The sequence below is a fragment of the Schistosoma mansoni genome, chromosome 2, assembly GCF_000237925.1.
Source record: "Schistosoma mansoni strain Puerto Rico chromosome 2, complete genome".
Classification (NCBI taxonomy): Eukaryota; Metazoa; Platyhelminthes; class Trematoda; order Strigeidida; family Schistosomatidae; genus Schistosoma; species Schistosoma mansoni.
In genome coordinates this window covers 14,191,470-14,213,556 of record NC_031496.1, presented here as the reverse complement: position 1 = coordinate 14,213,556, position 22,087 = coordinate 14,191,470, and the positions used below count along the sequence as shown (strand labels likewise).

The following is a 22,087-nucleotide window of genomic DNA, read 5'->3' as shown; positions in this document are numbered from 1 at the left end:
CATCATAGGAATTCTGTGTGATATTGACTACCTTCTCAGGCACGCCGTAGTGTCGAAGAAGACTCGTTAGTGTTGTCCTGTCCACGTTATCAAATGCTTTCTCGTAGTCAATGAAGTTGATGTAGAGTGATGAATTCTATCCTATTGATTGTTCCACAATGATCCGTAGAGTAGCAATTTTGTCTGTACACGATCGATCCTCACGGAATCTAGCCTGTTTGTCTCGAAGTTTGGCGTCTACGGAGTCCTTCATTCTTTTTAAAAATACCCTGTTGAAGACTTTTCCTAGTGTCAAGGGAAGAGTGATGCCTCTGTATTTATCACACTTGCTGAGATCGCCTTTCTTTGGTATCTTGATCAGAAGTCCTTCCCAGTCTGCTGGCACTTGTTCTTCATCCCAAATCTTACTGAAGAGAATGTGGAGTATCTTTGTAGTTCCTGCTACATCTACTTTCAGTGCCTTTGCTGGAATGTCGTCTGGTCCCGCTGTCTGATGGTCATGCTGATCTTTTCAATTGTTGGTGGGCCAACATCGAGTGGGAGGTCCGTGGGTGCTACTTCGATGTTGAGCGGGTTCAATGAAGCTGGTCGATTCAAGAGTTCTCTGAAGTGTTCTACCCATCTGTTACGCTGTTCTTCATTGATGGTGATTACCTTGCTTTTCACTGGCCGTTCTGGTTTACGTTAATTTCAAACGAGCTTATTTACTGTATCATACAATGGTCTTATGTTTCCTCCTTTTGCAGCGTTTTCTATCGTCATTGCTAAGTCCTCCACATATTTACGTTTGTCAGTTCTTATGCTCCTCTTCACTCGCTTGTTTACTTCGGTGTATTCGGCTTGTGCCTTGGCTTTAACTGCTCTTGTTCGGCTGGTATTGGTTGCTGTCTTCTTGTTCTTCCTTTCTTTAATCTTATCCAGTGTATCAACAGCGACCCATTCCCTGTGGCTGTGATTTTTGTGGCCCAGAACCTCCTGACATGTTGAAGTGATTGCCTCTTTTATATCTTCCCAGTTGTACTCCATAGTAGTTCCCTTTCCATTGAGAAGGTCATGAAAGATCTGGAACCTGTTGCTGAGGGCTATCTTGAATTTGTCAGTATGCCGAAGAAATGCCGTATTAAACTTTTGTGATGCTGTCCACCCCGTTGTCCAATGTAGTTAAACATACGAATGGACTTAATTCCTGTACATAATGTAGGTTCGTTGTCTGACTATTTGATCAGACTATTTTAACAAAATATCTCAACCTTGTATATATTTATCGTGTTAATTCGCGTTGGTTAGGTGGGGAATAAAATAAATCTAATGTAAGGGTGATGTTTAGATACATATTTCGTATATCGATTACCGCAGATATAAAAATGAGGAACGAGCTGAGTAAGCAACATAGGGCTCACATGAAAGCAACAAAGGCTACGAGCGAATTGCTGACAAGGTCAAATATGTATGGGTAATGACCTAAAAAGAGTAGAATAGTTGGACTGTCAATAGTCACCATGTATCAGCTTTATTCATAAAATTTACCGTGAGATGAGGGAATTTCCGAAATCAAGAATGTATTCATTTGTATAATGTATCCATTGTGCTGCAAACATTTAGGAAATCTTAGTCCCACGAAGCAGTACCTCAGCAATCAAAAGAGAGAGTACTAGAAACTAAACACTTCCCTTATGAAATGCAGTGATCGACATAGTTTAAAATAAGGATTATTAAGCTAGATAAATTAACGTAAGGGAACATTACTAATTGATAAATAAGCATTATATGGAGCATTATTAAGTGAGTTGAAAGCCAGATTTTCAAAGTAATAATCCATAGGTCATTACAAAGTTAAGTGGGTTTCAAAACATTAGCTCACTTAGATGTTTTGAGAAGCGGGACTACAGTTTATTGTCAAATAACGCAGGCCAGAAAGCTGTAAGCTCATAAGCAAATAACAGCGAGCGAAGCATAAATGACACGCATTGGAGATGGTGTGTAAACCAACTCACTTTAATCAAACGTTAATCAATATTTATACTCATGTAAAAATAAATGACACACAAGTGATAAGTAGAATAAGATGTGTACACACACATACGCTAATATAAAAAACAGAGTTAATCAGTGAATAATTAAAAAGGTTAAAACATGACTCATGATAGATCGGCGAATTGGTTTATCCAGAAGCTAGAATAAAGTATATGACCTTAAAATATCGATTGATACTACAAGAGTATCAGTTTGAATGCAGTAAGGGTCTTAGCAAACCAAGATGAACATGGTCGAAACGAGTGTCTGAAGTTTTGAGAAAACTCGAGGGACATATATCGTGTCTATTCATCCTAGATTTCCGGTGGCCTACATAGAAGTGTGTCCACTGTTAGATCCATTTTGAAAGTGAAAATCCCTCCATGCATACATTTGTGATTTCTTCCTTGTGGTTTCTTTATTTGTATATATTGTTAACTTTTTTGTTGCTAATTAAGTCTGCAACGTTTAATTTTCTTGGTTTTTCTTATCGTTTTTATTGAGTCTCTATGTTCCTTACTGAACTGTATTTAGTTTGTTTTAATTGTTATCATTCTGGCGGCTGCCATATTGACTGCTCGCTCTTTGATTGTGCGGTTTGATTTTGACTGGGATCGTGCATTTTGGTTGTAATTTGGAGCACTTTCCCAGATATTGAAACACTTTGTGTTATAAAACAGCCGCTCAAACGGAATCTTACTTGATCTATCCAGAAAGGATAGAATAACACTCACCTTTTGGTGTTTTTAATAATTTTCATATATTTCTTACCACTTTGCTATTCATTGTAATTTAGATTAAATATTTTGGTATCAATTGTTGGTTGAATAACTGGGTGGTAATATTTGTTTAGGTAAATTTGTACATTTGTATATATGATGAAATTTAGAACCGTTGTTACCCAAACCACTTTGTTCTGATTTCGATTGGGTCACGAGTCTATAAACCTATTCCCCAGTTATTCGGCCACATCCAGACCTATTGGAATCTAGGTTTGGATCTTACATACACTTCCTCACAAAATTACTCATATCAGGCCAACATAACCGTTCTCATATGAGCCTGGTGGTTCCCTTACACCCGGATGAAAAAGCTTTTGCAAGATATTAAAGACGTTTCTCTCCGATTCGATAAGCTTAATCCGTCATGCAGCCTCTCTTCGACAAGCCGAAACCAGTTAATCTCAACTGCTTAGTCCGAATGGCTAGACCAACAACGACGGTGAATCTATTGACCTTCTGGCAGAGCAGTACTCTCGGACATTGCAACCGACCCAAACAAACTATCTTGATGAAAGCTTCACCTGCAACCCCACAGATTTTTCGGAATTGAACCTGAGAGCTAACTTGATGTACTGGAAACTGCAGCACATAAAAAGACACTCCTCCTGGTCCGAATATGGTACATTTTGCCATATTGAGAGAAGCAGCTTCAATCTTGGTACCACCGCTTGGCGTGATGTTCTCACATTCGCTAAGCCGAGGCACATTACCAGAAGGTTGGAAGCTGGCTCACATCACACTAGTTTTCGAAGGAGTTAGACTCAGCGAACCTTCAAGCTACCGACTGGTAAAACTTCTCTCAATACCTTCAGAAATTATGGAGTCCCTGATGTGAGACGGTATACGCGACTATTTATTACCCATAAACTTCTCTCCACCCCAACAGCACGGTTTCAGAAAAGTTCACTCTTGTTCAACCAACCTGCTGCCTGCGATGGACAATGGACAACCATTTTTGATCACAAGGGGAAGGTCGGCGTCATTTACCCTGACTTCTCATAGTCTTTTGATAGGGCCAACCATATACTTCTCATCAATAAGCTCAAAGGGTTAGGTGTCAAATCACCTTTAATTGGTTGGCCCACTTTATATCTAAAAACCGGCATTTTGAAGTCAGGGTTATCTTAACATCCTCCCAGGTTATGGAATGTTCCAGTGGGTATCCTTAGGGTTCAGCACTGGGAACTCTTATTTTCTTGGTTTTCTTAAATGACCTTTCAAAGCAGGTGTCGTTAGAATTATAATGTGAAACTCTGAAGAGTTGTACGTAACCAAGAGGTTAAACTGGCACTTCAGGAGGATCTGACTCGACTTCAAAGTTAGGCAGATGACATCGGGCTTATTTTTAACACGTCAAAGTGTAAAGTGGTCCATCTGAGACATGTTGCAGACTACAACTACGACTTAGACTAATCCCTTCTAGAGGCACTTCAAGTCGGAAAAGATCTAGGATTGTTGGTACCCTATGATTTGAAGCCTTACGCTGCGACAAAATGCCTTCCGCGCAAATCTTGCACTAGTAACACTGAAGCACAGCAGAGTGCCAAAACATAGCATTTTCTTCCTCACTCCAAAAGGGCAAGGACCATCTGAAACGTATCCAACAGCTAGCCACGGAATCAGTTCGGGGACTCAAATTCAAGCTTTATGAAGAGCGCCTCCGATCAATGAACCTTTATTCACTAGAATACAGGCATCTTAAAAGTGACCAAATAGCTTACAACATCCTAAACACTTCTATAATCCTCCCTGAACACCTACCTAGTCCTAATCCTAACACAAACTTCAGATGTAACACCCAGAAACTGGATACATAGTACAACAGGGCGAATTGTAGACACACCCTCTCCCTAAGAGCAGTCACATGCTGGAATTCACTGTCGGCTGAGCTAGTTCAATCGACTTCCCAGAAGTTATTTAAGAGAAAACTTGACATATTCTTGAGGACTAAGGACAGTATCTCAGAAAGACCTACCAACTTTTTTATTTTTCCTCTTTTATCGGTTATATACCTAGGTACTTTCTTGGAGGTGTCGAGGATCCACTGCTTCCAGATACAGAAGTTTGTTAAGCAGAAGCTTCTTCCATTCCGTCCAGAACTATTTGCATCATTTAAATCCAGTTGCCGCTGGATTTGAGGTTTGTTGTTACTGTTGTCTATGTAGTGGTTTTTACCTTGTTGATTTGATTATTACCGTTTCTGATTCCATTTCACGAACTCATCTCGTATTCCAAATTCCTCATTTCATGATATATTTAGTCTTATTCGTGTTTTACACATATTTGCTCGCTGTTTTTCAAAGTTTTGCTTAAAATGCGATTTTGGGAGCAGATGTGTTCAGTGTGCATGTTGCTCATTTTAAGCCTGTTCAACAATTGGCTATCTGTAGGAATGTTCACTATGGCGCACTCCTGAATGTCTAATGTGTTAGCTCTCCAAACATTTGGGCGAAGCTTAACCATACCAGTAGCTCTAAACGAGAGTGACAACAGCGTGATCGCTATTTGCCAACGGTGGAAGGATATCTAGATTGGCGATATCCTCATTCGCATGAGTGATCACCAAGTCTAATGAAGAAGAATCTTAGTTTGAACAAAAACGTGTGAGTTTGGATACATTCTGTACTAATACATACTCCATTACCCGTTATCAGGAACCTACTATCAAAGGAGTTTATAGATCCAACCATGGTCATCTCAATCCAACTAATATCAAGTGCGTTGAAACGTCCTAATATCAAGCATCTTTTATTTGCACTGCATAGCTGAATGTGCTCTAAAATAAAGTCGTCAGCTAAGCAGATTGGGCTGCGATGACACTGTATAAATGTACAGCATCCGACAGTGAGCTCACAGCTAATGACTTCACAATTTCCACTATCATAGGATTTGCAAGCAAAGGGGCGGATACTTATGTTATTGGCTGTGTATAAAAGGACACCACCTCCTCTATATCTGTGTATCACTTCTTAGGTAATGGTATCCGGATAATTCTGGAGTAATATTAAAGTCATAGAGTAACCGCATTTTTTGTCACAGCTGTAATGAGTGGCGTTAATTCGTCCACCAATGCTCTTAGTTCATGGGATTTATTTCTTGAACTACGAGCATTTGCATATAAAAACTCCTAGGGAGAACGATCTATCCACATAGGCCTTGGTAGTATACGCTTCGAAGACCTGACTATTCAAAAACCCACTAAGCGGAAATTTTCCTCACCATTTCGTCATTGGGTTTCTAGTTCAGTTAGTGCCGTCTTCCTTTTTTTCTGTCTTCTAGAGACATATCAGATCTTACTCAAATGTCGGTATTGTCGTGATTACGAGAGCTACTTAACGGGTCACGTTGCTTCTCCAGCCCTAGGATTACCTTAAGGAGTCTACATGATCGGATTTCAACACCGTTGTCGGTCCTTTTACCTATTCTTGCAATTTTTAACATGGACTCCTTTAGAGTTATCTGGTAAGATGCCACGGATAAATTCTCCGAGCTGTCCCGAACCATGAGCGTGTCTAATTTTAGGATCAGGGTCGTTTGATTTTAATAAATTACTTACGATAATATTCGATGAAATTAATTTTTTCCCAGTTGTGCTAGGGTGGAGTTCTGTCTTACTTTCAGATTTTGGTAATGTATCTTGTGACTCAAAATGCAAGTTCACCAATGACTTGCCAACCAAATGGGTACCGCTTATGATTTTTTTTTCACTTCTTTCTCTCCGTACTGTCGTCCATTTTTTGTCACTCGGGACGACCACACCGGGACTATTAGGATTGATAATGGTTTTATCTTGATCTTCAATTTCTACTGTAGAAGCATGACTATCAATATCAAGCGGCACTCCACTCCGCGTTAGTTCCAATGGAGATTTTGCTTTTCCGTCAATCACAGTCGGGTGTTTAACACGTACCGTAACAGCAAGTACCACACTGACACATTATCGTCAATACTCATGTTACCAACACAACTACCATCTTTCTTCTTACAGGCCAAAGGTGGGAGGCTCATAGCCTCCTGGATCAGTAACGTCTTATTTGTACAGAAAAACATACAAAGCCAATGCGAGTCAGGCTTCGAGCATCTTTTGTATGCGGTGGTACTTAAACGGGTACAAATCTTATGGAACCACTTTTCACACTCATTACATTACATTCCTTCCTCCAAGTAGGACAAACAATTTGGCTGTCCACATTTATAAGTACTGCCAATCATTGTAATCAGATTAAGAAGGTTTAAAACACAGTATGAACACAAGTGTCAGAATCAACAAGAAAGCGCCACAAGACAAAGTTAAGCGAAATTCCAAACCTTAACCGAAATGCTTCAAGTTGAAGTAGACCAAAAATGCTTTTCGATGCGACAATTACACAAAAGCAAAGTTAATCACAACGAGTACTAAATCACTGCCCTTTTTAAAACATGCATTTTTTCAATTTATGGCCGTAACTACAGTTGAACTTATATTAAGAAGGTTGAGGTAATGTAAAAGAATTCGCCCTAGCACTTTCAGCTAAAATTTTTAATTCAGTGGAAAGCGCTTTAACGAAATTTCCTTGTTCAATTACAGAGTGTGTTGTGTTATTCTTAAGTGTAAACCTAATTACATCTTACAAACTACTGGTCACATTATGGTATTAAAAACAGTACATTGTTTGTGATTTGACAAAAAAAACATGATTATAATCTAACCGGATCAAGTACTGTTTGTTACGTTTTAACTGCACTTTAATTTTTGTGTGTGGATATAACATACAGTACCTAAGTCTCAAGTATGCATGTATTCTCCATAGACCTTTCATCTCGACTAATTCGTCTCGGTTTCTAAGATTCCTCTGGTTATAGTTCATCTAAATTCCAACATTTCATCTTCTTACATGGCCTTCCCCTCCTAAGTATGGTTTCTTTATCTGTCTTCATGATGGATATTCAAACTCAATAACAAGATTATTATTATTAGTTTCCTTAATTGAAATAACATTTTCATGCCTTTATATATATTTTACTCCACTGTTATCATGCTTAGCAAAACTTTACTACCACTATTATTATTTTGAAAAATAAGTATATGTTTGCAATTGTACAGCTTTTGAAATGAATTTACCGAAACGAGAAACGTTCGCCAGATCAATGTTACTTACAGCTTTAAAGAGCATAAGCCACCATAATTTCCTCCATATTGTCACTCCCATTCACGTACCTTTCCAGATATATAGTTAGCCTATCCTTTAGTAATTAAATCACTTGGTTTTCAACCCTTGGGTCGTTTGTAGGGATTGTGTTTGCCATAATAATGCTCAAACAAGTATTGATTGTTGCATATGCATCTTAGTAACGAGTTATCCAACATAAGTATCTTTTGTGTCCTTGCAGTAGCTACCACTGATGAAGATTATTATGATCACCTTTTATTTTATTTATTTATTTAAACACATAAATATTGGTACAAGGGGTACCAGATATATATGCGCCGCACAAATCTCATTTGATTTGTGTGAGGGCTATGATACTGCCTAGGTGCCCAAACTGAAGCAGGTGGCTTTCTTAGGGGGCCACACCCGGAGCCTTTGACCTAAAGGTCTGATCCACAAGGCAGTGGAGCATCGTGAGGAGATGCAGTCCCATGGTAGCTGGTGACCAACGATTGATTCACACGCCATTTGTTCCCTCAGGATCCTGGAGCTTATGTGCACCATTGGTTTGGAATCAGAGTTTTCCAACTCCCCTAGGTGAACTTTCCGTGTCCACCAACCCGGTTAAAGCGCCGGACACTCGCTTTTCGCCCTCTCAATTTTGTAAACAACAGTAATGCCACGAGAAGGCAGTGAGTAGGACTTTCCTGGTAGAGGCTATATACACGTGTCCATGTGAGAGCATTTGGAGAGGGAGAGCGGACTCTCCCCACTCTCGGCCGTACCACGGCATTTAAGGCACCTATAAGTCACCAATTAATCCTATAATAAAAAGCATGTATGCTTTCATTAAATATCAGTATAGTCGGTTTTTGGTTTATCAGGAATGAAAAGTAAGTCTTAGGAAATTGATCAAAATCAATCTCTACAACATATGTGCTGATATTACACTGAATTCTCAGTTTCTATTTTGTCACTGGTCGTTGTATTGTGTATTTCACAATGCTTAATAGTAATGCCTGTTTTTGTGTTGATGTTTTATTGCATTTCTCGGTATTACGAAATATTATTATGTCACAAACTCTACTATTGTGCAATATCCTCTTCTAAATTATTTCGAATTATATTTTAGTCAGTTTATTTTATGTGTGGATTTTTATTGCATCAGTCATCAATTTTTTAATTCCTTTTAGAATTATTTTTTGAACTACTAACTGTTCCTCTAATAATGGCTCCTGTTACCCTTCAAATGTACCTGCAAGATGTGAGTTATCCAGCAGTGAATTAATTAAAAACTGTTCCAGGTTACTAATTGTATCAACAGTCGAAACGGTAGAGGATTGAGTGTAAGTTTTTTAAGTGGGAATTTATTATTTTTTGCACATGTAAACTAGCACTACCTTATGTGTAGTGATCCTCATGTATATAATTCTCGTCTAGCAGTACCAGACCCAGAAAATATAGCTGTGTCGTACCTTGTATCACCTTGGGATGAGATAGTTTCTGCTCATGTGAGGTAAAATAACTAACCGCATAACTTTTAAACTAACCATTTTCAGATGTATATGGGCAATGCGTAACCGTGATTTCGAAGAAGCCTATGCTTGTCAAATAGTATTAGTAAAATATCCTTTAAAAATTATTCACCAACCAGTAGCTTAACAATCTTGATAATTAAAATTAAAACAGTAGATCACAGCCTCAAATCCTATTTATTATACTTTTTTGAATATCTAGGGACTAATGTGATGAATGCGTATCCGATAACCTATTTCACTAAACTACATGTGTTTAGTAAGTTTCAACTTTTTTCGTACTCAATTCTATCGTATACATAACAGATATTTACACTCATTGTGCACCAATCGTTGGGTTGTGTTATAATTCACTGAGAACTGTGGAAGCTGAGCTTATTGATTTGACTATTTGGCCTTTAAGCAGTCACTCTTCGGCGTGGAATAAAATTCACCCGATGAAGTTTATGTAGGGTAGTTTTATCACCAACTTTCATGTATTTATTCTATAGTCTAGTTTATTTACCTTTAAATGTCTTAGAAGTGATTCCTAACAAAATAGCTTCACATGTTTGGCGAACAATATGAGCTAGCTTATTTATCCTTTTTTATTAGTAAGTGATTAGTCTTTCAACACTGAATAACTTTAAAATCACATGTTCAGTTATTATCTAAACTCGTATGTTTCTACTTCTACACTCAGTGTTGTTCTTCAGTGCATTTCCTCCAGATTATTTCTTGTTGCCAATTACGTAAGAAGGATTTGAAATAGATCTGTTTGGGTCCGAGAGAAAGTGCAATTAAGTGGCCTGAGACGTTATCAAACATGGCTCGGAATAGAAGCCAGTGTAGATCGTTCTGTAATATTTTACTGTTTTTGCAAAGTGAAAAGAACTTCCGCAATTAAAAGAGCCCTTTCCGGTTGTATTTTTATTTACGAAACTGGTTTTCTCACTATAACCACTCTCGTTGACTTATTTTCATCCATTCTCCTGATAATACTCACCCTCCTTCCTCTATCGCTTCAGAACCTCACTTTCTTGTTGTATGATCCATATTTGTTTCGGTTTTTACGTGTACCAATATTTGCCTACTTAGATCAGTCATTGTAATAAACAGTCATGGACAAAGGAAAATACAACACCATGATTGTTTCATTCCTACTGTTTGAAATAAGGCTGTGAAATTATATTAACTATTTCTCTCCAAAGAGAAGTTAGCTCTAATGTAGGACAATAATGTCATTTCCTTACTTGGAAATAAGTTAACAAGTGGATAAAATAGTTTCAAACTTAGGCGATAATGAATTACAAGATAAACAACCGATCTTATCCAGTTCTTTCAACGAACTGCTTTCGCCTTAACTTTTGATGTTTATATCATTTTGTGAACCGCTGAATGAACGACTGTAGCCAAGGCACTCTCTGAATTAAAAGACGACAACTGGATTCTACCTGTTGTACATGTAGCTGCTATTGATTTACGAAGGTTCGCTCACGGTTTGGACTCAAAATTCACACCACAATCGGATAGTTTTCGAAATCAAGGAAGAAGGATGGAAAATGCTGCTCAACTTATTTTAAGGCTATTTCAAATATGTGCAAGCGATAGGTAAGTATTTTACCCATATTCACTATAATTTAGTTTAAATGGGTTTTCATAGTATGAGGAGAAATTTTCAAGTCCTCTCCTCGATGATCGGTTTTATTTCATATTAATAATGGTAAAAAGATTCAAATCTATATTTATAAAACGAATGTTAAATTTAGTAGGACTATTGGATCGGACATAAACAACTCAAAGATAGAATATAGTACCAATTGAAAACCGTATATAAATGGATTTCTCCAAGTTGAACGGAAGATGGATATGGATAGGCGACTTTAGTTGATAACCGTAACATGTCTCCGTTGAGAAATATAATATTCCGGAGAAATTCGGCCCGGATTATAAACTTTTTAAAATCCCTGTTTTAAATTTTATCAACTGAGCGTTAAATGTCGAATATGATGTCGCGAAAATTGCAACTACAGTGATTGGTTCTCAAACGTTTCGCAAAATACCCGTAGATTTTACACTGTATCGTTGTGGGGTCGGAATTTAAAATTGTATGGATTCGTAATACACTGTCTTTTTAAGCTTTTAGTTGCAATGTATTTATGAAGAAACTATTATTCTTTTCCGAAACTACTTAGTTATTTTGAGTACATAATAAATTTGTGTCGTAATCCACATTAGTTCTTAATCCAGAACCTGATACACGTAGTTACGTACTACTTCAGTGAACTGTAAATATTATATTTTTCAGTAGTAATTATTGGGTATTGGTTAGCAACTGATACTATATCGTCTAGGTTCTAGTTCTGGTCGTAAACTGTTTTGGAATCTGCTTTGTGGCCACTAATTTAAGTGATTCGATATCTTGTGCACTGTCTAGATACTAGGTGGCTATAGTCAGTCGGTAGGATGCTCCGGAATTAGGCTTTATCCACTCTTATCCATAGTTTGTTCAAAGGACTGATCCCTCTTTTGGGAGTTTAATCCACGTTACTAAATATCAAAGTCAGAGATGCATCTTGCTGATAAACGTCTACTCTAAGTCCAGGGTTTCCTGCTAATCGCTTCCAACTACTTAACGTCTAAATTAAGTTTACTTTCTCTTTCTCTACTTTCTGTAACACCATGTTGCTGCTATATACACGACTCTCGTTGAATTCTTATTTTAGTCGTGCACAAGTTGAAGATTCGAAAAAACTGGGCATGATGGGTTTAGCCAATCAACTGTTTAAAATTTACTTCCAGGTATGCATAATATTTGACAAATAAAACGCGAGAACACTATTTTATTCCTATCAATTATTATTTAGATTAACAAACTGAATTTATGCAAATCTATGATCCGTGCAATCGATAATTTAAGTATAAATGATCATTTTAGTCTGGCACAACGTGTAACGTATTGTTATTATGTTGGAAGAAAAGCAATGTTCGACGGTGATTTTGTGTCCGGTAAGTTGTATGAGAATTTATTCGAGTTTTCAATATGTATAAATTACACCTACTTTCTTTAAAAAAATCTGCTTAAGTTAATGTTGTTATCGACATTCTAATACAAATCATAGCCTAACAATAGTCATAATGATTTTTTTCGAACCATCTATACGCTCTTTGAAAATATTCCTTGTTATCCTTAATAACAGATAAAGCAATCAGAAACATACCTGCATTTACAACTTTATAGCAAACGAATTCAATGAAGTGCTAAATCTTACTAAACGTAGTTATTTGATTCATAACCTGCGTATTAAATTAGGTGACAGTCACATTGGGAAATCGTAACATAAAATCTATTTCTATTCAGATCATCATGAACATCTTATAGTCTAAATAGTATACAATTATAGTACAATATAAAATATTTCAAAAGAAACAGTGAACATGTATCTTATCTTGATATAAGTACACAAACTACAATTGAGTTACCGAGTTGCATTGACATTAAATCTTATTACACAACAAGTTTGCCTTAATGTACTTACGTCATGTCGGCTCCATGTTTTTCAGTATTATAAATTATTACGTGATTATTTTATTAGTCTTTTCTAATGTTTGTTTATGCTTTCGTTTAAATTTTAGCCGATAAATCACTAACTTTTGCTTTTGAGCGTTGTTTAACGACGAAATGGAATAACAAACGTTTAATATTGATTTATTTAATTCCTGTAAAAATGTTACTGGTAAGTAAATTTTTTTTACTGTTTACTACTTTTTTCTTACCCAAATATCTATCCTCATAATTACTGAAAATTAACGTTCAGTCTGAAATCTGAAAGAGTATCCCCTTTACTAGGTGAAGTTTTGTGCAATTAGTTTTCAATTTACACTATATGAGTGAGGGCTAATGATAATATTTGGTTGCGTAAAACGAAATAGATTTAGTAGGGTTTGAACCCTGAACTTAGTGGCTATAAGTGGTATGATTCAACGATTAAGCCACTGACACATTCCATCGTTCAATGCTGATGTTAAAAAATTAATTAATTACCAGGTCGATTGACCTTCAAGTGGTTTCTTTTCGGGCTAGATTAATTGTGTTGGAGGTCTAGCATTAAAAACTTATTTATAGAGCAAATACACTAAAGGACCACATCACCTAGTTTAAAGGTTCTATTGAAACCAATAATCGATGGTTTTTAACGTTTTAAACTACAGTGCTACCACTATTTTTATTTATTTATTTAAACACATAAATATTGGTACAAAGGGGCACCAGATACATATGCGCCACACAAATCTCATTTAATTTGTGTGAGGGCTGTAATACTGCTCGGGTGCCCAAACCGAAGCAGGTGGCTTTCTTAGGGGGCCACACCCGGAGCCTTCGACCTAAAGATCTAATCCACAAGGCAGTGGAGCATCGTGAGGAGATACAGTCCCATGGTAGCCGTTGACCAACAACAGGTTCATTCGCCATTCGTTCCATCAGGATACTGGAGCCCATGTGCACCATTGGTTTGGAATCAGGGTTTTCCAACTCCCCTAGGTGGACTTTCCGTGTCCACCAACCCGGTTAAAACGCCGGGCATTCGCTTTTCGTCCTCTCAGTTTCGTAAACAACAGTAATGCCACGAGAAGGCAGTGAGTAGGACTTCCCTGGTAGAGGCTATATACACGTGTCCATGTGAGAGCATTTGGAGAGGGAGAGCGGACTCTCCCCACTCTCGGCCGTATCAGGGCATTTGGGGGCGTTACCACTATTCAGTGATTAATTTCTTGTGTGTAATAATCAAAGTATTCATAGTATTGCTGTTTTGTTACTCATATGACTGAATTTTTTAAAATATTTTTCTCTTCTCTGTTTAGGGAGTACTACCCAAAGAAAGTCTTTTATGTAAATATAATTTGAGACAATTCCAAGACATTGCTGATTCAGTCAAGTAGATTTGGACAAAAAAGCTGGTGTATTAATGTTTTATTTTATTTCTCTATAGAACAGGAAATTTACGTAAAATGGACTCTGCCTTAGAAGACCACGAAGCTTTTTTCCTATCTTGTGGTGTATACCTGATATTGGAAAAGCTCAAGTTGACTGTTTATCGAAGTTTATTTAAACGAGTGTAAGTTTTTTTTCGTTTTTCTTTTTTGTTTTTATCATGAATTTTTCAGTTTCCATCTTTTCTATTGTTTTCTCTCATTCAATTGTATAGTTGTCATATTATGAAGACACATCTATTACCGATTGAAGTATTTACTGCTGCACTACATTTAATGGGAGTAAGTTTCTTTTTTCTACTGCCTGTAACCTATGTATTTTTGATTGTTGTCCATAGTTTTTCTTGAGGAAAAGGTATTGATATAACCGAATGGATTAATCTAGTAATATGGATAAATTTCACTAAAAATATACAAATAAACAGCCAATATGATAACTCGCTTGAATATTTTGTCTTATTGAACCGTGAGAATATCAAAAGACAACACCTGGTCTGTAACTGTGAAGAAGAATTATCCAGTTAAACTACTACTTTTTATGTACATTTTTTTATCAATCTAAAATTACAGTGGTAACATGATTAAAATGATTTAATATTGATTAGTACAACGTCAAATTGTGTTTCAGTGTAAATAAAATCTAGAGTGGATCAACCTAGCCAGTTCTTGTTGGAAATCTAGCTATATCGAAGACTATTTTCACTATACAAAGGTATCCATTAGAGAAGTATTGAATTGTATTTCGTTCTGATTTCCAGTTTATTCATAAAATATATTTGCTGAATGGTTTCTGAAATAAACCCATCTTCAGAGCAAATAAACTTAATTTAAATCAGTCGGTAGATATCGATTACCAATACTTTCCTACTACTTATCTGTATAATACATGCATACATCTCTTAAGTTATCATCTGTGATTATTCTTTGTTCATATTACCCTGTTGGTAATTCAAGTAAATAAGGCCTCTAAAATAATTCACTAATAAGCACTTACTACTGATTACTCAATTTACTATAAAACTAAAGATATATTATTTGTTAGGTTTCAGTCGTGTAGCGATTTTTCTTAAAAATGAAGAGTAATGTGTTTCATCCTGGAAGTGATCAAAAAGCGTATCGTACTGGCTAATCTGATACTAGCATATTTATCAAGTGCCGTTTTTATCCATATCAGCTGGTAGAAATTTTTTTCCAAATCTTTTTGGTTTCAATGCTAATACAACTATGTTTGGTGCTAAAGTTCTCAATCATAATTACTTGACCCATTGAACATATCCTTTTTTCTCAAATGATAACCAAAGAAAAACTAGTTAATTTCACTGACGTGATTTATTCTTTTCTGTTAATTAGTATTTAGTATGTCAGTAGCTATATTTCAACTTACATTATACCATACACAATGTACATGTTCCTAATTGATATGATATCTTGTTTTAAAATTATATAGATTTCATAAAGTTCTCAAACTATCAAACTAGACGTTTACTTAACATTTGTTCAGAAACTTTCAAATAAGTGTAGAATATATTTAGTACGATTGTTGCATCTTCTATGAAAAAGTTAATTTTAAAGTCGAAACTACTCACTTGATAACTGAACGGCTTTATTGTACAACAAAAAGTCGAATTCAGGGATTTAACTTGACATACTAATATTATTATTCACTGAAAATTAAGTGGGTTTATTTCAGAAAATCTTTTCATTGTTATAGACACAAGTGAACAGTCATTAGTTAATATATAACTTGTATTTTTATCCGTGGTTAATCATTCATCGTTCTATGAGTAACTTAGTCGACAGACTATCGTGATTAAATATATTAAGCATAAGTGTCAGTTTAAATTCTTTTAATATATACTCATACATTCTCAGTCAGTTCTATCATTTGAAATCTTTTCCGTTAGGATCCAGGGATCGGTTCTGTCACTTTAGTTATGCTATTGAATCTATCAAACTGTCACGATCTTTTTTAGAAGTCTGACCAGTTCAAATCTATTTACTATGTAACAATTTCTTATTTGAACAGGTTGAAGATATAGATCCAGACGAAACAGAGTGTATTCTGGCCAATCTCATTCATGAAGTAAGTAGCATCTAATACCAGAATTTGACCTTTTTTCCATCTTGTTTGATATATAATCACTTCCAAGGACCTTTCCGAAGCAAAATTCATCAGTATAATTAAGAACTGTGTTTGCTGATAAGAATGCTTCATTTCATCTCCATCCATGGAGTCAATATCCCGACCGTTGCTGCTACCTTGACGTGGTGGTCGGGCTTGCCTATCGTGATGATCCAATCGAGCTATGCTGGCTGGAACAATCGTTCCTCAAGGTCCTACCATGCCAGACAGGTCGGTTGAAGAGCGGTGAGACTAAAAGCAGCAATCCCAAGGTCCGAAGGCGAAGTCGTACTGCTGACTGTACAGAGGTGTGAAAGCAGTAAGGTGTTTCCTTCAGACAACCAGCATGACAGCGATGCTGCCTTCCCACAAGGAGGGGTGGGGTTAGAAAAGGTCGACCCTAAAAATGCACACCTCGCCTTATCCCACGGATTTCCGTCTCCGGCGGTAAGGACTTTTGAAGAACGGAGCTAACACGTCAAAAATCCCCCACAAAAAGGCCGTGCGTGACCGGCCTCAAGCAGATGTCCCTTGGGCACTGCGGTCACGCTCCCAGGTCGTTAAGACCAACACTAATCCAACTTCTTTTTCAGGTCCCTCAAGAAATACCCTTCCACGGTGTGGGCAGCCGGGAAGTGATACTAGCCCTCATACCCTTAACTGCACACAAGACCAAGTTGGTCGCTTTCAAATCCTTCCTACACCTAATAACTCTGTTATCTCCTCGACTAACCCTTCCCACGTCCTTTTATCGCGTCGCACCGCTAGGGCAAACGATTCGAGTACACAGAACGTTATTCCTGGTCTCTTGAAACCACGCTCTAAACTACATATAGGAACTTTTAATGTCCGAACATTGTGCCAAATAGGACAACAGGCTTCCTTAGCTAGAACTCTAGAATCTTACACCATCGATGTGTGCTGCGTCTCCGAAACGCGCATACAAGATCCGAGTAGTGTCATTCATTTGACCGCACCTAATCAAAATAAAGTTTCATCTCGATACACGCTCCGTGTATCTGGAAGCCCTGACGCTGCTTCCCGTGGCCTCGCTGGAGTAGGTATAGCATTAAGTCCTAGGGCAGAACTAGCTCTTTTAGACTGGATCCCAGTAGACAGTCGTCTATGCGCTGTTCGACTAAACGGATCAGTAAGGACTCGGAAAGATAGGGAAATTCGTCGTTGCCTCTTCGTCGTCTCTGCCTACTCTCCCACTGACTGCAGCTCAGACGATATAAAAGATGAGTTCTACAGGAAACTTTCTGACCTTCTCCGAGAAGCTAGGCGTTCTGATGTAGTAATAGTAGCAGGTGACTTTAATGCTCAAGTAGGTAAACTAAGTGAAAGGGAAGGACACCTGGGTGGATCTTATGGTGTCATGGCGAAAAGAACAGATAATGGCGACCGTCTGTTGCAGCTATGCTCAGATAACCGCCTATTTCTTGCAAATACTAACTTTAAGCATAAGGAAAAACATCTTTTGACCTGGCGACCCCCGAATTCGTCCCAACGTTGGACCCAATTAGATCACATCGCTATCAGCCACCGATGGAGGGGCTCGATAGAAGACTGTCGCTCATTCTGGGGCACATGCTTAGATTCAGATCATGCTCTAGTGCGAGCACGTATTTGTCTGCGTCTTACTGGACGTAGGAAAGACACTGCAGGGAAGCCTCTAAGGGTTCTACTTAATGGTAGGCAAGCTAAGAATATATTTCAGGAACAACTAGAAAAACAGTTAGGCAGCCATGTAAGTTGTGTCCACCCCGAGGCAGCGTGGAATGACATCCGAAAAGCTGTGGAATCAGCAGTGATATCCGCTAATAAGGTAAACCATAACGTTAGGGAGAAACAATGGATCTCGGCAGCATCTACCGCACTGATAGATGCTCGTAAACTCATCCCACCTGGCTCTGAGCATAACGAAGAGCGGAGTCAACTTAAGCGCAGGCTTATAAGAAGTCTACGTAATGATCGTGAACAGTGGTGGGTAGCGAAAGCAAGAGAGATGGAAAAGGCAGCGGCAATAGGTAACAGTAGGCAGCTATTCAGACTCGTTAAAGAAACCGGTATTAGGAACCCGAATATCAGTGAAACCATCTCAGATAAAGATGGGCATATAATTCATTCTCAATCCAGGAGGTTGGATCGATGGGCAGAACACTTTAGGGATCAGTTCAACTGGCCTTCAGCCACACTTCAATTACCCACGATCCCCAGTCGTCCTGAATGGCAAATTGATGTAAGTCCTCCAACCCTCTGTGAGGTTGAAAAAGCTATAGGAAATCTGAAGCGAGGGAGAGCAGCAGGCCCTGACAGGTTGACCGCTGAGATTTTTAAGGATGGTGGTCCAGTACTAGCAGTGAGATTGACTGAGGTCTTAGGTAGAATCTGGGAACTGGACGTAATTCCATCTGACTGGTCCCAATCACTGATTGTGCCAGTTTATAAGAAAGGACAAAAGTCCTCTTGTGACAATCACAGAGGGATCAGTTTGACTAATATAGTGTCTAAAATATTAGCTTCAATAATACTAGGTCGCCTAACCAAAGCTCGTGAAGAGCAGACTAGAGAAAACCAAGCTGGTTTTCGACCTGGACGTGGTTGCATAGACCAGATATTCACCCTACGTCAGGTCCTAGAACATAGACACAAATTCAGACGTCCCACAATAGTAGTATTTCTTGACCTTAAGGCGGCATTTGACTCTGTTGATCGTGAGGTTCTATGGCAATGTTTGTCACTGAAAGGAGTACCAAAGAAGTACATTAACCTCATAAAGGCTCTCTACTCGAGCACAACTGGTCGAGTTAGAGCCTATGGCGAACTGTCATCAGAACTGATTACCACAAGTGGCGTTCGTCAGGGCTGTCCACTCTCCCCATTCTTGTTTAACTTTGTCATTGACTTACTTTTAGAGATAACACTTTCATCAGCTAAACCTCCAGGAGTTGAACTTTTACCAGGAGACTCACTTGTCGACTTAGAATACGCCGACGACATAGTTTTACTCGGTGAAGACGCTGACAACATGCAGAGTCTTCTGACCACTATAAGCAACTATGCAGGCATGTTCGGAATGCGATTCTCTCCCTCGAAGTGCAAAATGTTACTTCAGGATTGGGTTGCATCGACACCTGAACTAATGATAGGGAGTGAAGTAGTTGAGCGTGTAGACCACTTCACTTATCTTGGAAGTCTCATCAGCCCTTGTGGTCTGGTATGTGACGAAATCTCAGCACGGATACAGAAGGCTCGTCTAGCTTTCGCCAACTTGCGTCATTTATGGCGTAGGCGAGATATCCGTCTAGCAACCAAAGGACGGGTTTACTGTGCAGCAGTTCGCTCCGTCCTACTCTATGGCAGTGAAACATGGCCAATAAGAGTAGAGGATATTCGTAGGCTACTAGTGTTCGATCATAGGTGTCTTCGAAGCATTGCTCGTATATCCTGGGACCACCGGGTAAGTAATGCAGTTGTTAGGAAACGAGTACTAGGTAGGGATGGCAAATCGATTGATGAAGTAGTGAAACTTCATCAGTTGAGATGGCTGGGACATGTGTTACGTATGCCCGACCACCGACTGCCCCGACGTGCAATGTTTCATGGTGTAGGAGTAGGTTGGAAGAAAGCTAGGGGTGGCCAGACCAAAACGTGGCACAAATCAATGAAGTCACTGACAAGTGGACTGGGCCATGTTGGTAGGTGTAGACTACCTGGTTGGGATTCGCGAGATGACAGCAACCGATGGTTAGAGACCTTGAATGACATGGCTCAAAATCGTTTGCAATGGCGAAGATGCATCCACTCTTTGTGTTCTCCCAAATTCTAATCTTCTGAATTCCTCATGTCTTTATCTTTTTCTCTTTCCAAATTTATTTCACTGTACTATACTCCTTCAATAATTTCTTGAAACCCCTAATCTTTTGGATTTCTGATTATACTCCTACTACTTCTACCACTATGGGATTTGAATCGACAACTGCATCTCTGTGCTAATGTGGTATGGCAACTCGAACTGATGTACGTACGTACGAAGTTCTACGTTGTGACTGACTGACTGACATGGAGTCAATATAAGTGGGAACTCAACTCTCATCTACACTAAACCTTACATGTGACGAAATCATATGACAGTATTTAAATGATGATAATGATCTTTTGCTAGCATATTTCAATCGTCCAGCACTGAAATCTTCATCTTCGAAATAATTTCTTACTACTTTTGCAGTTATTAGATAAATAATTATGCTCTGATCTGTTAGGTGTTAGGAGGTAGTCGACAGGGAATCCCAAACCAAAGTTTCGTGCTATTTAGCACTTGTCACCAAGGTGTACCCGTAATCTTCAGGAAACTGGTGCTTCCCAATGGGCTCGATCATGTGTCATTCAGCTTCTTAATCTGAGACATTACCACTGAGTTATTCAGGCTTCGACTGACCTCCTGTAGGGCTGAGTTATTTACGACTGGATGGTCACTGACTAGTGGCCAATGCCATATTTGTTTAGTCCTTTTAGCGCTGATCGAATTTTATCGATTGGGTTATAATATGAGTGACACTGGATCAAATCTGCCAGAAAGAGTCAGCCCCTTCGATATTACAGATATACCTTACTAATGAGTGTTAAATAACACAAAGCCTAGGTCGGGGTTTCCTACTTCCGATTTTAATTGTTAATTTGTAATTTAATCATTAAGAATGAAAAGTGAGTTTAGAACTACCTTCCAAATAACCTTAATTAGTTAACGCTAAAACACACCATTTTGATACATTATTTTTTTCTTGTTTGTAGGGAAAAATCAAAGGTTATCTGGCACATCAACAACATAAATTAGTTGTTAGTAAACTGCAACCATTTCCCCCGCTGACAGGTAGTATGGCTAGTTTAAAATGAAATTCTACCCATTATACTGGATTATGTAGTCAATGTTACTATTTTATACAAACAAATATTTTGTACAAAGTTTACCCTATATATATTTCTAAAGTGTATAAATTCTTTTTTTCTCATGATTAGTGTTCTCTGTTATTGTTTGTTACTATAGTTTAGTTGATATCAAAGAAGTTGAATTTAGATTGGTAATTCATGAATTTAAAACCACTTCGTAGTTCACATCTATACAATATGTATAAATCAAGGAATCAATCATCAACTTTTACATGAGTATCATGTAGTATTCTATTAATATTACTGAAATTTTTCAAGAACCGGAACATTGTGTTTACTTTAGATTCAGTGAGAAAAATATCTATATAGTTTTAATGAATTTCGATGACATTATTTATGTGCTATGAACACATGTAACCCCACATATATAGGAGTTTAAGAACTCAAGTAAACTATGTAACAAGACTGTTATATCCTAGTGAAGATTAAACTATGGGTAACTTCTGAGATCTATTAATGGACTAATATTATATATATATATATATATATATATATATATATTACTATTGTATAACTTCAGTAACTAGATCATGTATATCTATATTCTTAAGCTGTGTTCAGTTTACTGATTACAGTCTCCCACGT

The 22,087-nt window shown here is 37.9% G+C and overlaps 1 protein-coding gene across 1 annotated transcript; it reads left to right on the top strand.

Moving 5' to 3' along the window:
* Nucleotides 1-4,907: 4,907 nt before the first annotated feature.
* Nucleotides 4,908-21,563, top strand: Smp_148440 (hypothetical protein). The gene is made up of 14 exons (XM_018795780.1): nucleotides 4,908-4,934; nucleotides 9,118-9,188; nucleotides 9,229-9,270; nucleotides 9,319-9,440; nucleotides 9,484-9,549; nucleotides 10,843-11,049; nucleotides 12,165-12,240; nucleotides 12,306-12,447; nucleotides 13,075-13,175; nucleotides 14,302-14,375; nucleotides 14,430-14,555; nucleotides 14,646-14,712; nucleotides 16,457-16,513; nucleotides 21,347-21,563. Exons 2-14 carry the CDS (start codon nucleotides 9,153-9,155, stop codon nucleotides 21,446-21,448), a joined length of 1,218 nt encoding a protein of 405 aa, XP_018650058.1. The 5' UTR covers nucleotides 4,908-4,934; nucleotides 9,118-9,152; the 3' UTR covers nucleotides 21,449-21,563.
* The last annotated feature ends 524 nt before the right edge of the window (nucleotides 21,564-22,087 follow it).